At 44.4% G+C, this 13,133-nt stretch overlaps 1 protein-coding gene across 2 annotated transcripts; it reads right to left on the reverse strand.

Annotated features, from left to right (window-relative positions):
* Positions 1-338: 338 nt before the first annotated feature.
* LOC131190983 (zinc finger protein 84-like) lies at positions 339-7,343 on the reverse strand. 2 transcript variants are annotated; one of them, XM_058168588.1, is made up of 3 exons: positions 7,281-7,343; positions 5,038-5,314; positions 339-3,642 (listed from the first exon to the last, which is right to left on the reverse strand). In XM_058168588.1, the coding sequence occupies exon 3, from the start codon at positions 2,588-2,590 to the stop codon at positions 1,193-1,195; it is 1,398 nt and encodes a 465-aa protein (XP_058024571.1). In that variant the 5' UTR covers positions 2,591-3,642; positions 5,038-5,314; positions 7,281-7,343; the 3' UTR covers positions 339-1,192. The 2 variants fall into 2 exon arrangements, with proteins under 2 accessions (XP_058024571.1, XP_058024572.1); XM_058168589.1 differs by having other exon boundaries at positions 4,943-5,314.
* Between the last annotated feature and the right edge of the window lie 5,790 nt (positions 7,344-13,133).

Raw genomic sequence — 13,133 nt, forward strand, 5'->3', positions numbered from 1 at the left:
GGCCCTTTAAATATAGCCATGAGACCTGTGAAAAGCATGTCTTACCTTCCACAGGCATTGCCAACCATCCTCTCCTGGTTAAAAAAAACCCCACGCTACAGCAAAAACTTCATGTTTGAAAAGACTACAAAAGGGGGCTGCTGTGTATTGTTTAACAGACTGCTAAATTGACCACAACCACCCAGTCACATGATGACCTAGCCACGCTCTGAGATTTAAAAAAACAGCAAACCTCAGAAAAAGTAAAACAGAGACCATGAACAAGTAAAAAGCAGATTTATTAAAAGGATATATATATATATATATATATATATATATATATATATATATATATATATATATATATATATATAAATATATTAAGCTTTTGCAAAAGGGTTCTCTCATGGAGGAGAGAGAGAACGTCTTAAAGCTCCGAATACATGGTTTTCATACATTTTCAAGCAATCGGCAAAACAATTAAAACGCCCCCGCTTATCATTGTTTTTCGGACATTACATAACATTTTGGCTTTTTCAAAATTTAGAATTCCCCCTTGGAGGGGTATTTCCCTCCCAAAAATACCCTTTCAATACATCTTTAACTAAAACAATTAATTGGAACAGGGTATCTTCCTTCTGATTTACCTTGGTTCAGCCTGACCCAACTCAGAATGTACTAACTTAAGTGTCTGGCATTATTTCCTCAGAAAAGGCATCGTACATACTTCCTCTTTCTAACTGTCTTACACACCTAAATAGCTCAGGGTTACCTCAGTTTATATGAAGGGTAAATATGGAGTCGCTTAGGCTACATTCTTTACATAAATAATTCCATTTCCCTCACACGCCCATCCAGTCACATGACATCTTAGCCACACCCACCCAGCTGGTCCGCCCCCCCTCCCCAATAGTTTGACAGGCTGAATTGGCCAATTTAAAAAGACTGAGGACCCCTGCTTTATGTAGAGGTAGGTGAAGGGGATAACCTCCGTGTGTCTTTGAATAATGGGTGTGCAGCTACTCCTACAAGACAGGTAGTACAAACTTTCTTGATAATTCTCCTTCCTCCAGACAGAAGTCCAAAGATTTGCTATGCCAACCACTCCCAGTGTGGATCCTCTCAGGCATCAACCGCTGCGCGACTTCTGCAGCCGCTCACAGCCGGACACGGCTTGTCGTGCAGCCCATGCAAGCTGTCTCCAAACTGTTTCTCAGCTGATTAAAACACTTTTAACTTCTGGAGGACATTTCAAAGATTTCTCCACAGTGTGAGTCCTCTGGTGTATCACTAGGTGGGAATTCTGATTGAAACGTTTCCTGCAGACAGGACATTCAAAGGGTTTCTCTCCTGTGTGAATCTTCTGGTGTTTCACCAGGCTGGAATTATCACGAAAACCTTTGCTACAGATAGGACATTCAATGAGTTTCTCTCCTGTGTGAATCTTCTGGTGTCTCATCAGGCTGGAATGATCACAAAAACCTTTCCTACAGATAGGACATTCAAAGGGTTTCTCTCCTGTGTGAGTCCTCTGGTGTGTCACCAGGCTGGAACTATGACTAAAACTTTTCCCACAATCAGGACATTCAAAGGGTTTCTCTCCTGTGTGAGTCCTCTGGTGTATCACCAGCGTGTAATTACGACTGAAACATCTCCCACAGTCAGGACATTCAAAGGGTTTCTCTCCTGTGCGAGTCCTCTGGTGGTTCACTAGGCTGGAATTATTACTAAAACTTTTCCCACAGATAGGACATTCAAAGGGTTTCTCTCCTGTGTGAGTCCTCTGGTGTATCACAAGGTGGGAATTCTGACTGTAACGTTTCCCACAGTCAGAACATTCAAAGGGTTTCTCTCCTGTGTGAGTCCTCTGGTGTGTCAGCAGATTGGAATTATCGCTACAGTTTTTCCCACAGATAGGACATTCAAAGGGTTTCTCTCCTGTGTGAGTCCACTGGTGTATCACCAGGTGGGAATTCTGACTGTAACGTTTCCCACAGTCAAGACATTCAAAGGGTTTCTCTCCTGTGTGAGTCCTCTGGTGTGTCAGCAGATTGGAATTATCACTAAAGCTTTTCCCACAGATAGGACATTCAAAGGGTTTCTCTCCTGTGTGAGTCCTCTGGTGTGTCACCAGGTGGGAATTCTGACTGTAACGTTTCCCACAGTCAGGGCATTCAAAGGGTTTCTCTCCTGTGTGAGTCCTCTGGTGTGTCAGCAGATTGGAATTATCACTAAAGCTTTTCCCACAGATAGGACATTCAAAGGGTTTCTCTCCTGTGTGAGTCCTCTGGTGTATCACCAGGTGGGAATTCTGACTGTAACGTTTCCCACAGTCAGGACATTCAAAGGGTTTCTCTCCTGTGTGAGTCCTCTGGTGTTTCACCAGGCTGGAATTATCACTAAAGCTTTTCCCACAGTCGGGACATTCAAAGGGTTTCTCTCCCATATGAGTCCTCTGGTGTTTCACCAGGCTGGAATTATCACTAAAGCTTTTCCCACAGTTGGGACATTCAAAGGGTTTCTCTCCTGTGTGTGTGATTTTGTGTCTCAGGAGGTGGGAATTTCTAATGAAACCTTTCCCACAATCTCGACACTCATAAGGTTTCTCCATTGAGAGAATCCTCTGTTGTATTACCAGGCGGGAATTATGACTGAAACCTCTCCCACAATCAGGACATTCAAAGCATATCTCTCCTATGTGAGTCTTCTGGTGTATCACCAGGCTGGAATTGTGACTTTCCCATAATCAGGACATTCAAAGGGTTTCTCTTCTGTGTGAGTTCTCTGGTGTGTGAGATGGAAATTTCTAATGAAGCTTTTCCCACAATCTAGACACTCATACAGTCTCTCCCTATAATCAACCTACTGATGCAATTGTGACAAACTTTTCCACAATCAGGACATTCAAAGGGTTTCACTTTTGTGAGTCCTCAAGTGCTTCACCAGGATGGAATTCTCACTGAAACTTCCTTCAGAAAGGATGTTCAAATGGTTTTTATTCCTGTGTGCGCGTCCTTTAGTGTCTCATGACCTGAGAATTTCTAATGAAACTTTCACACAATCTGCAGTCATATGTTTTCTCCCTCCTGTGAGTTATCTGATGTAGCACCATGTTGCCATGCTCACTAAAGCTTAGTTTTTGCCACAATGCTTTTCTCCTTTCTGGCTTCTTGTTGCATAATCAGCTGTTATTTGCAATCTGTACTTTTCCCAGAATAGGCAAATCTATGGAGTTTTTCCACAGCTGATATTCTTGGGGAAGTCAAAAATCTGAACAATGCCTTGTTTAGTGGTCCTTTCATTCAAGCCGCTTTCTTCCTCACAGGGAGAGGCCTGCATTCCTGTCTGCTCTACGTGACTTTACTATTGACAGTTTCCTCCCCACTGACTTCCAGATATTTCCCTCTTTTGCTGAAGGATAAATAATCTCCCTTCACTTTTCATATAATGTATCCTTCAGTTCTGCATAATCTGCTTATTCTGGATTGAAATCTTTCTTGAATTTCTCTCTTTTCTCTAACAGCTGCTGGAGGAGGAGCAAAATTGTATTGTTTTCTGAAGAGAATGGAAAATCTTTTGATTTCTGGGATGATTTTCTTCCCTTTTCAATGTTGCTTGTTATTTACAGCTGTCCCGAGGTGCTCTTATTGCCATCCTGTTTGTCTGTAAGATTCAAAGAAAAGTAGAACTTTGTTTATAAAATGGTTAGAGAGGATGTGAAAAAAGAAAAAAAAGTGTGTGTGTGTGTGTAGGTTTTGGCATATTCGGGTCTTTTCCCATGTAAGGTTGAAAGGATTTCAACCTTACTTACTTTCAACCTTACACGGGAAAAGACTCCAATATCCCTAAACCTACATACCTTTACCCGTGAAAACCTACAAAAACAAATACACACACACACACACACACACACATATATATATTACAATGAAAAAACAAACATGCCCCAATACTAGAATATTCACTTACATTATTGATGGTTCATATGACACATGGAGTACTACTGAAATCCATGTTCAAAGATCCATTCAATCAAATTCAGTTATTTAATTGGGTCAATTATCAATTCTTAGCAATGCAAAGTGTTATTATCAAATATAAGTTGAAGTGCTGGGAATAGGTTATGTAATTACAGATATATGCATAGAGAGAAATACAGATACACCCAACTACACATCTATATATATGGAGAAAGTCTATGTCTTTTAAGCCTGACAAAATGGTTAATGTCAAAGCTTCTGAGATAATTTTAGAAATGTGGGACTATAATTGATGAAATGATGCCGAAAGCCTCTCCCAGCTTTCAAGCCCCACTTTTGCTTATGGAGGTCATCAGCTGCAAATAAGAGGAGAAAATGCAGTCCAAAACCCCTCTGGTGACATCCTTGTTCAAGTAGTCCTCATTTTACCTACCGCAATTGGAACTGATATCTGCGTCACTAAGCAGCTCAATCATTAAGCATAATGTCACATTATAGTGGTAACTTACATCTATTCCTCGGTAGTTGTTAAGCAAATTACTATGGGCTGTTAAAGGTAATTTCATGTGACCGTAACTTGCAATTTCCTACCAGTATAGCCACTGATTTTACTTGTCAGAAGCTGGCTGGGAAGGTCACAAACGGGGATCATGAGTGTGGGATGCTGCAGCCATCATAAATGTGCAACTATTGGCAGAACCCAAATTGCTGCGATGCCTTTTCAAGCACTTTCAAAATCCCAGTCACTGCTGACATGCGGTCACTGAACAAGTGCTGGGATTACCACAAATTTTGTGGACCAGATGCACATCTGCTTCTACTGAGCCATAGTAACTTTGTAGGCTCAGGGAAGACATGGTAAGTGAGGACTACCTGTACAACCAAAGATGCCAAAAGATCCTCAGTAGCTATTTCTTAGGAAGGGCTGGATTAGGCACAATTGAGACACAGCAGAGCTACTTAATTCATTATTTGCATCTTACCTTCAGGCAAAAAGAAAAAAACAACCAAAAACATAACTGTAAAAGGCAGGCTAGGAATACAAATTAAAACAGGCAAGAAAATGATAGGAAAACACCTGTCCATTCTAGATGAGTTCTAACCACAAGGACCACATTCATTACATCCCAGAATTCTGAAGGAGCCGGCAGACGTGATCTAAGAACCATTGAACCATCTCTTTGAAAGATCTTCTCGCACCAAGGAACTACAGGTGTACTGGAAAAGAGCTGATGTAGTTCCCATCTTCAAAAAAGGAGAGTAAAATGGATCCAAAAAACTACAGGCCAATTAGCCTGTCATCACTACCTGGAAAGATCCTGGAAAAGATAATGAAACAAAAGATCTGCAAACACCTAGAAGCAAGCAAATATATAATCAAAAGTCAACATGAGTTTGTCAAAAACAGATCGTTCCAAACAAATGTTATTTCATTCTTATACAAAATGATTAAATTAGCGGACCAATCAAATACATAGTATAACTGGATTTCAGTAATGCCATTGACAAAGTAGACCATAACCTACTTCTTGGTAAATTAGAAAAATGTGGGATAGGTACATACATCCACATAAATGGATTCATAACTGGCTGACAAACCACCCCTAAAGTGTATTCCGTAATGGGATTTTATCTATATGGAGGGAAGTAAGCAGTGGGTACACCAAAGTTCTGTTTTAGTACTCTTTAATATCTTTGTAAATGCCTTAGATGAGGGAATCTAAGAGGAACGCATCAAATTTGCAAACGTTACCCAGTTGGCAGGAATAGCCAACACCTCAGAAGATAGGCTCAAGATAGATAATCTCAATATATTTGAACACTGGGCCCTACCTAACAAAATGAAATTTGAGGGAGGAAAAAAAAACAGGTTTTACACTTATGCAAGAAAAAACAAATGTACTGGTACAGAATAGGTGGAACCTGGCTCAGGCAGTAATTATGAGAGGGACTTTGACATCTTAGTGCACAATCATTTAGATATGAGCCAGCAGTGTATTGCAGCGGCAAAAAAAAAAAGCCAATACAATACTAGGTTTCATTAACAGAGAGAATCAAGATCATGTGAAGTACTAGTACCACTTTATAAAGAGTAAGACCACACTTAGAAAATTGCATATAATTTGGTCACCATATCATAAAAGACTCTGGAATGCAGTAAAGAGCAACAAAGATGATTAGGGGTCTGGAGGCTAAAATATAAAATAGGGTTGCAAGAATTGAGTATTTCTAGTCCAGTGAAAGGAAGGACTAGGGGTGACATGATAGAAGTCTTCCAATATTTGAGGGGTTGCCACTGGTGGCTGGAATTTTCCGCTGGTGGGAAGATTGAAAAAGTCTCTATTAAATTAAAGTTGATTCTTTGGGAATGGCTTCCCTCCAGAGGTTGTGGCTGCTCCGTCACTGGAGGGTTTGTACCAGAGTTGGAAGGATCCTTGGAGATCTTCTATTCCAACCCACTGAGCAAGCAGGAGACCCAATATCATTTCAGACAAATGTCTGTCCAGTCTCTGTTTAAAAGCCTCCAGTGATGGAACCCCCACAACTTCTGAAGGCAAATCCTTCCACTGTTTAACTGTTCTCAGTGTCAGGAAATTTCTCCTTAGTTCAAAGTTGCTTCTCTCCTTGATTAGTTTCCATCCAGTTTCTTGTCCTGCCTTCAGGTGCTTTGGAGAATAGGTTGAACCCCCTCCCCCTCTGTTTCACAGCCTGCAGCCCCAGTGGGCTTCCATTCCGAATCAAGAAGAGAGCCGTGAAAATATTTGCAGATCCCTCGCATCCTGGACATAAACTGTTTCAACTCCTACCCTCAAAACGACGCTATAGAGCACTGCACACCAGAACAACTAGACACAAGAACAGTTTTTTCCCGAAGGCCATCACTCTGCTAAACAAATAATTCCCTCAACACTGTCAGACTATATATCTGCACTACTATTAATCGTTTCATAGTGCCCATCACCAATCTCTTTCCACTTATGACTGTATGACTATAACTTGTTGCTGGCAATCCTTATGATTTATATTGATATATTGATCATCAATTGTGTTGTAAATGTTGTACCTTGATGAACGTATCTTTTCTTTTATGTACACTGAGAGCATATACACCAAGACAAATTCCTTGTGTGTCCAATCACACTTGGCCAATAAAATTCTATTCTATTCTATTCTATTCTATTTGGGCAGGGAAGGAACCTGCAGCAGCAGCAGCAGCTGACCTGCTTCAGCCCAGTTGCTTCTCTGCTTCCAGGCCGTGGAGGGAAACAAACAGCCCGACTTGCTCCCGGACTCTCCTCCCACCTGCTGCCCTCAACTCACCCGCCAGCTGCTGCTTCGACCCTCGCAAGAGCAGAAAAGCTGCTCTGCACTCCACCTTCCTCCCATGATCCGGAAGAAAATTGCTCCGCCTTCTCCTCCCTCCGTCCTTTCTAGCAATGAAATACTCGATGGTTTTAACTCCTTGACTCAACCACAGAAACTGCCAGGATTCTCTGCTTTCTAGGACAGGTGTTGCCTGCTGCTTTTGTTGTTGCCTATCTCCAGATAGGAGGTAGAAAAAACACGCTTGTCCCGTCTCTACTACGTTTGCAAAATGTTTCAGTTGATTAAATGCGATTAAGCCGTTTTTGACTTCTAGCAACCGACCTTTGCAACTGAGCCAAATGAAATAGTGAAATGTGATGTTCCTTAACCTTGCGAAGATTAGCTATGCTCTCAGCCTAAAAGTTCATGGAGGTTTTACAGAATTACACAATCAGCTTTTTAGGGGTGACTGTTAGTGGAATCAAAACCTCTCTAATACCCAAAACCTTGACTTCACTGATAAACCTTTAGGAGCTTCACTCCTGCTGGCCAGGGCTGCATCCAAGAGCACCCGCAAGAAGCTTGATTCCTGGAGGAGGAAATTTTATATCTGCTAAATATACCATGTGCAAATTCTGTAAATCTGCGGACATATCCATTAGGTCACATATTTATTTATTTTATTTATTTATTTATTTATTTTGTCACAACATCATACAAAAGATTATAGTATATAAACATATATGAGTAAATGTTAGGAGGTATAAGCATATATATATATAGGAAGAAGAAAGAAAACAATAGGACAGGAACAGTAGGCAACGCTTGTAACTTATATGCCTTATATGGTCCTCTTAGGAATGGGGTGAGGTCCATAGTTTTTTTGGTTAAAGCTTTTAGGATTATGGGAAGAGACCACAGAGTCAGGTAAAGTATTCCAAGCACTGATGATTCTGTTACAGAAGTCATATTTTCTGCAATCTAGATTAAAGCGGTTAACATTAAATTTAAATCTATTGGTTGCCCTTGTATTATTGCAATTAAAGCTGAAGTAGTCTTTGACAGGAAGGACATTACAATAGATGATTCTGTGAGTTAAACTTAAGTCTTGTTGATGGCGACGGAGTTCCAAGTTTTCTAAGCTGAGGATTTCAAGTCTGGTGGGATAAGATATTTTATTGTTTTCAGAGGAATGGAGAACTCTTCTTGTAAAGTATTTCTGGACACGTTCAATTGTATTGATGTCAGAGATGTGGTGAGGGTTCCAAACAGGCGAACTGCATTCTAGAATTGGTCTAGCAAATGTTTTATATGCTCTGGTTAGTAGTGTGGTGTTTTTGGAAAAGAAGCTGTCCCATCTCTACTATGTTTGTGTTATGTTCTGGAAGTAACGAGGCTGGAGACCAGGGTAGTGACAACAGCTCTTTAATATAGGGTGAACCCAGCAACAGGCTGGGGGAAAAACCTCTCCTTTTATACAGTTCTGCTGGAGGCTTCGACCAATCAGCAACGTGCTGATTTCCCGCTCAAATATTTAAAGGTACAAACATGAATACATAACACTCCTCCCCTCCCAGAAAACACTTTGCCTCTATTTACATATTTATTCACATGTTATTTTTCGACGTAGTCACGCAAATAACCTGGGCGTCTCCTAGTTCTTTCTGACCTCTCGCGGTTCAGTTCTGGGTGGTGTTTGAGCTGGTCGGAGGGCTGTTTTCTCCTCCCAGCTCTTTCTCTAGGGCTCCGGATTATTACGACTCTTTTCTTGGCCATCCGGCCTTGGATTAATTTTGGAATTTTCCTGCCTGCTGTTTCCTCGGGAACCTGATGGTCGCTGGAACTCTGGGACCTCAGCTAAGTCTTGCGCCTCCCGGGTCATTGTCAGCTGTGGATTCAAATTGGTATTGGTCATGATCTGTTTCATTTGGTTGGTTTGGTCAGTTATTCGTTTCCTTAACTGATCTATGTGGCGCCCACACTCGGTTGTCTGGTAGCTCTACCACGTATGATTTTGGGCGGTTATCTTTATTATTTGTCCTGCGAACCAACTAGGGCCGTCCCATAGTTTCGGGCCCACACCTCGCCTATGCTCATTTCCTTGTCTTTCTAGTTCCCCTTGTAACCCTCGGGTGTGTAATGGGGTTCAAGCGGTCAAGTGGGCACGGAGTTTCCGTCCCATTAGCAATTCGGCTGGGCTTTTCCGTGGCAGTGCTTGGGGTTCTGTGCTGACGGCTAGGAAAAAGTCTATTTTGTTTGCCAGTCACCTGGCTTGAGCCTGGACAATGCCTCCTTAGCGCTCGGACGGAGCGCTCTGCAAGGCCATTCGGCGCAGGGTGGAAAGCGCAGAGAGGGCATGTCGGATGCCTCCTCTGCCAGGTATTCTTCAAACTGGGCTGCCGTGAATTGGGGCCCATTGTCGGACACCAGAGTGTCCGGCAACCCGTGAGTTGCTGAATAGGTGGCGCAGAGTTGCGATTACTGCTTGGCCGTAGTGGATTTCATGATTATGATCTCAACCATTTGGAAAATGCATCCACAACCACTAGGAATGTTTGGCCGTGAAAAGGGCCAGCAAAATCAATGTGGATTCTTGACCAGGGCCCTTGGGGCTTTTCCCATTCTCTGACTGGGGCTGTTGGGGTAGAGGTCTGGATTCTTGGCAAGCTTGGCATTTCCTACCCTCTCAGCAATCTCTCGTCCATGGTGGCCACCATACATAGCTTCTAGCTAACCCTTCATCCTTACGATCCCTGGGTGACCCTCGTGGAGGTCCAATACCTTTCCTTAACTTATCAGGAATTATTACCGATCACCCCATAACAGGCACCCCCTTGAGCCGAGGCTCATCTCGTTTTTAACAAATTCTTTGAACCGTTAAGCCCGGTGCGCAGCGGCCCTCTCTGTACCCAAGCCGAGTACAGTCCTTAACACAATGTCCGGTATGATGCCGAGCCACTTCCTTAGATGTGACTGGGCCAGAGTCAAAGTCAATAAGTAGGATGGGCGTCCCGGAGTGGGGTCTTGATCGCCCCTGGTAGTGGGCATCGGCTCAAGCGTCTGCATGCCCACTTCTTTTCCTGGTCGATGCTGCAGCTTGTAGATAAGCGGCTAAGAATATAGTCCATCGGGTCAAGCGTGGCGAAAGTGCCACAGGCGTTGGTGATCGCCAGCCAGTATCCTAGTAGCGGTCTGTGGTCAGTCACGATTTCAAAATTCCGCCCAAAGACATACTCGTGGAATTTTTGACCCTGACACAATGGCTAGTGCTTCTTTGTCTAATTGGCTGTAGTTCCTCTCTGGGGAGGACATCGTTCTAGAGTAGAACGCTATAGGGGCTTCTGTGCTGTTTGGAAGTCTATGGCTGAGTACAGCCCCCACCCCATAAGGGAGGCATCGTAAACCAGCACTAGGGGTAATGAGTCGTGATATTGGATGAGCAGGCTATCACTTGAGAGCAGGTTCTTTACTGCTTCAAAAGCCCTATTTTCTGACTTTCCCAAGACCAAACAGTATTTTTCCTAAGAGCCTATGCAGTGGTTCCAACGTTGCTTTGTTCTTTAAAAAGACCGCTAAAAATTAACCAATCCCAGGAATGCCTGCAGCTCTGCTTTGTTTTTGGGCGCTGGAGCCTTCCTAATTGCCTTAACCTTGCTCTCAGTAGGGTGAATTTTTTCTTGTCTATCCGAGCCCAAGAAATCGACGGATTCGACCCCTATCTGGCATTTGTTTGTCTTGACTTTTAATCCGCTGTCCGAAAATGCTCAAGACCTTTCTTAACCGCTCCCCAATTCCTCCATGTTTTCCCTGAAATTAGGACATCATCGAGTAGGGAACTACCCTGGAGCCCCTGCAGTAGTCGCTCCATCAGGTTTTGGAACAGCCCTGGTGCCACACTGACCCCAAATTGCAATCGGGTGCACTTGAAGGCCCCCTGTGCGCCACAATCGTTTGGGCTTCGGCCAGCGGGCGCTACTGGCAGTTGTTGGTAGGCTTGGGCCAAGTCTAACTTTGCAAAGACTTGCCCTTGCCCCAAAGAGTGCAATAAGTGTTGCACCACGGAACCGGTGCGCTTTTCTGTAAGGCTTTGTTGTCGCCTTGTAGTCAGCGCAAATTCTAATTGACCCGTCCGGTTTTATGGGGTGACGATTGGCGTCTCCCACTTTCGTGATCGACTGGCACCAAAATCCCTGATTAATGAGCTTATCCAGCTCCTTATCGATTTTTGGTTTTAGGGCAAAAGGACTCTCCTCACTTAAGCCTAATGGGGGCTACCTGGGGGTCTAAGTTGAAGGAAATAGGGGTCCCCTTGTACTTGCCCAGGCAGTCCTTGAAGACATCTTGAACTCGTTAAAGAGAATGTCTTTCAGGTTACAGTCACTTCTGTAGATGCCAGTTACTCCATGCCCAGGGCACGAAACCAGTCTAGTCCCAACAGGCTGGGCAGAGTTCCTTCGGACGATCGTGATGGGCAGGGTCTTTTATGTGGCCCGTCGACTCGGACGGAGGTGGTCCCTCGAACAGGGATGCGATTCCTGGTAGTCGCACTCAGAGACGCAGCTTGCAGGTGGCGCTTAGCGACGGACGCAGCGACTTCGCCAAAGTGTCCCAGGACATGATGGTGATTGCTGATCCGTGTCTACTTCAAGCCGGCACCAGCTCCCTCTATTTTTGGCTTGGTGAAGATCTTCTTCTCCACTTTGGTCGAGGCGCCGCCTATGACCACAGTTGTTTGGTTGGAATCGCGCCTTTTTGTTTGAGCCAATCATGCGCCTTGCCGATTCAGCTCTGATTGGCGATTTGAATTTTCGGCGGAAGGTTGGGCCGCTCGACAAACTTGAGCTAGGTGCCCTTTCTCCCACACCACCGACATGTCGCTCTTTAAACTTGCAGCGTTGGCGCTGGTGTTGACCCCGCAGCTCCGCATCGTCTCGGTCCCCTTTGTCGCTTTCTCGGTGCGGCAGACCCTTCCTCGTTCACCGTCCGGATTCGGTCTGAACCTCCTCCTGGTGTACCGGAGTTGCCTTTCGCCGCCTTTGTGGGACCGGCTTCTGCAGTGTCTCTGCGCTTGGTGGACATTTCATGTGCTCTGGCTTAGAGCGTTGGCCACAGTGTGAGGTTGCTCTATTGCTAGCAGTCGTGCCGCAAACGGATATCTTTGACCCCGGATGAGTTGCTCGAGGAGCACCTCGTCTAGGTCGCGTATCCGCAGTCCTTGGACGCTTTTCAGGGCGCCATGTAGTCACCAATGGATTCTCCCCTCCACCTTCGCTCTCCGAATTCAAACCGCCGACGTATTTGGACGGCGCAGCGGCGATTTTTAGCAAAGTCTGCAAAGTTGGCCATGACACCGACTGCAACGGTGTCGGCTCTGCCAGGGCTTCCGCGATATCGATGACCTCCGGACCACAGTGGCTTAGAAATAAGCCTCTTCGGTTATCTGGAACTCCGTGCAGTTCGTTGGCTTCTGAAAGCTTTCAAACGGGTCATATCGTGCCCCCATTTCTCTTTAGCTGGTCAAACGGTGCGGGCGGAGGTAACTGGCCATCTCCGCTTTTCTGCCCTGGGTTTGCTGGGTTCGGGCCTATCCTGCTTCAGCTCGGTTCTGGTTCTCCTCAGCCTCGAGATCCCACCTTCGTCGCCAATGTTATGTTCTGGAAGTAACGAGGCTGGAGACCAGGGTAGTGACAACAGCTCTTTAATATAGGGTGAACCCAGCAACAGGCTGGGGGAAAAACCTCTCCTTTTATACAGTTCTGCTGGAGGCTTCGACCAATCAGCAACGTGCTGATTTCCCGCTCAAATATTTAAAGGTACAAACATGAATACATAACAGTTTGCAAAATGTTTCGCTTGATTAAATGCGAT

This window comes from Ahaetulla prasina, chromosome 2, assembly GCF_028640845.1.
Source record: "Ahaetulla prasina isolate Xishuangbanna chromosome 2, ASM2864084v1, whole genome shotgun sequence".
Taxonomy (NCBI): Eukaryota; Metazoa; Chordata; class Lepidosauria; order Squamata; family Colubridae; genus Ahaetulla; species Ahaetulla prasina.

What these genes read in the sequence shown, in the direction of transcription:
- LOC131190983 (XM_058168588.1), bottom strand. Translation starts at nt 2,590, where the DNA reads ATGGAGAAACCTTATGAGTGTCGAGATTGTGGGAAAGGTTTCATTAGA.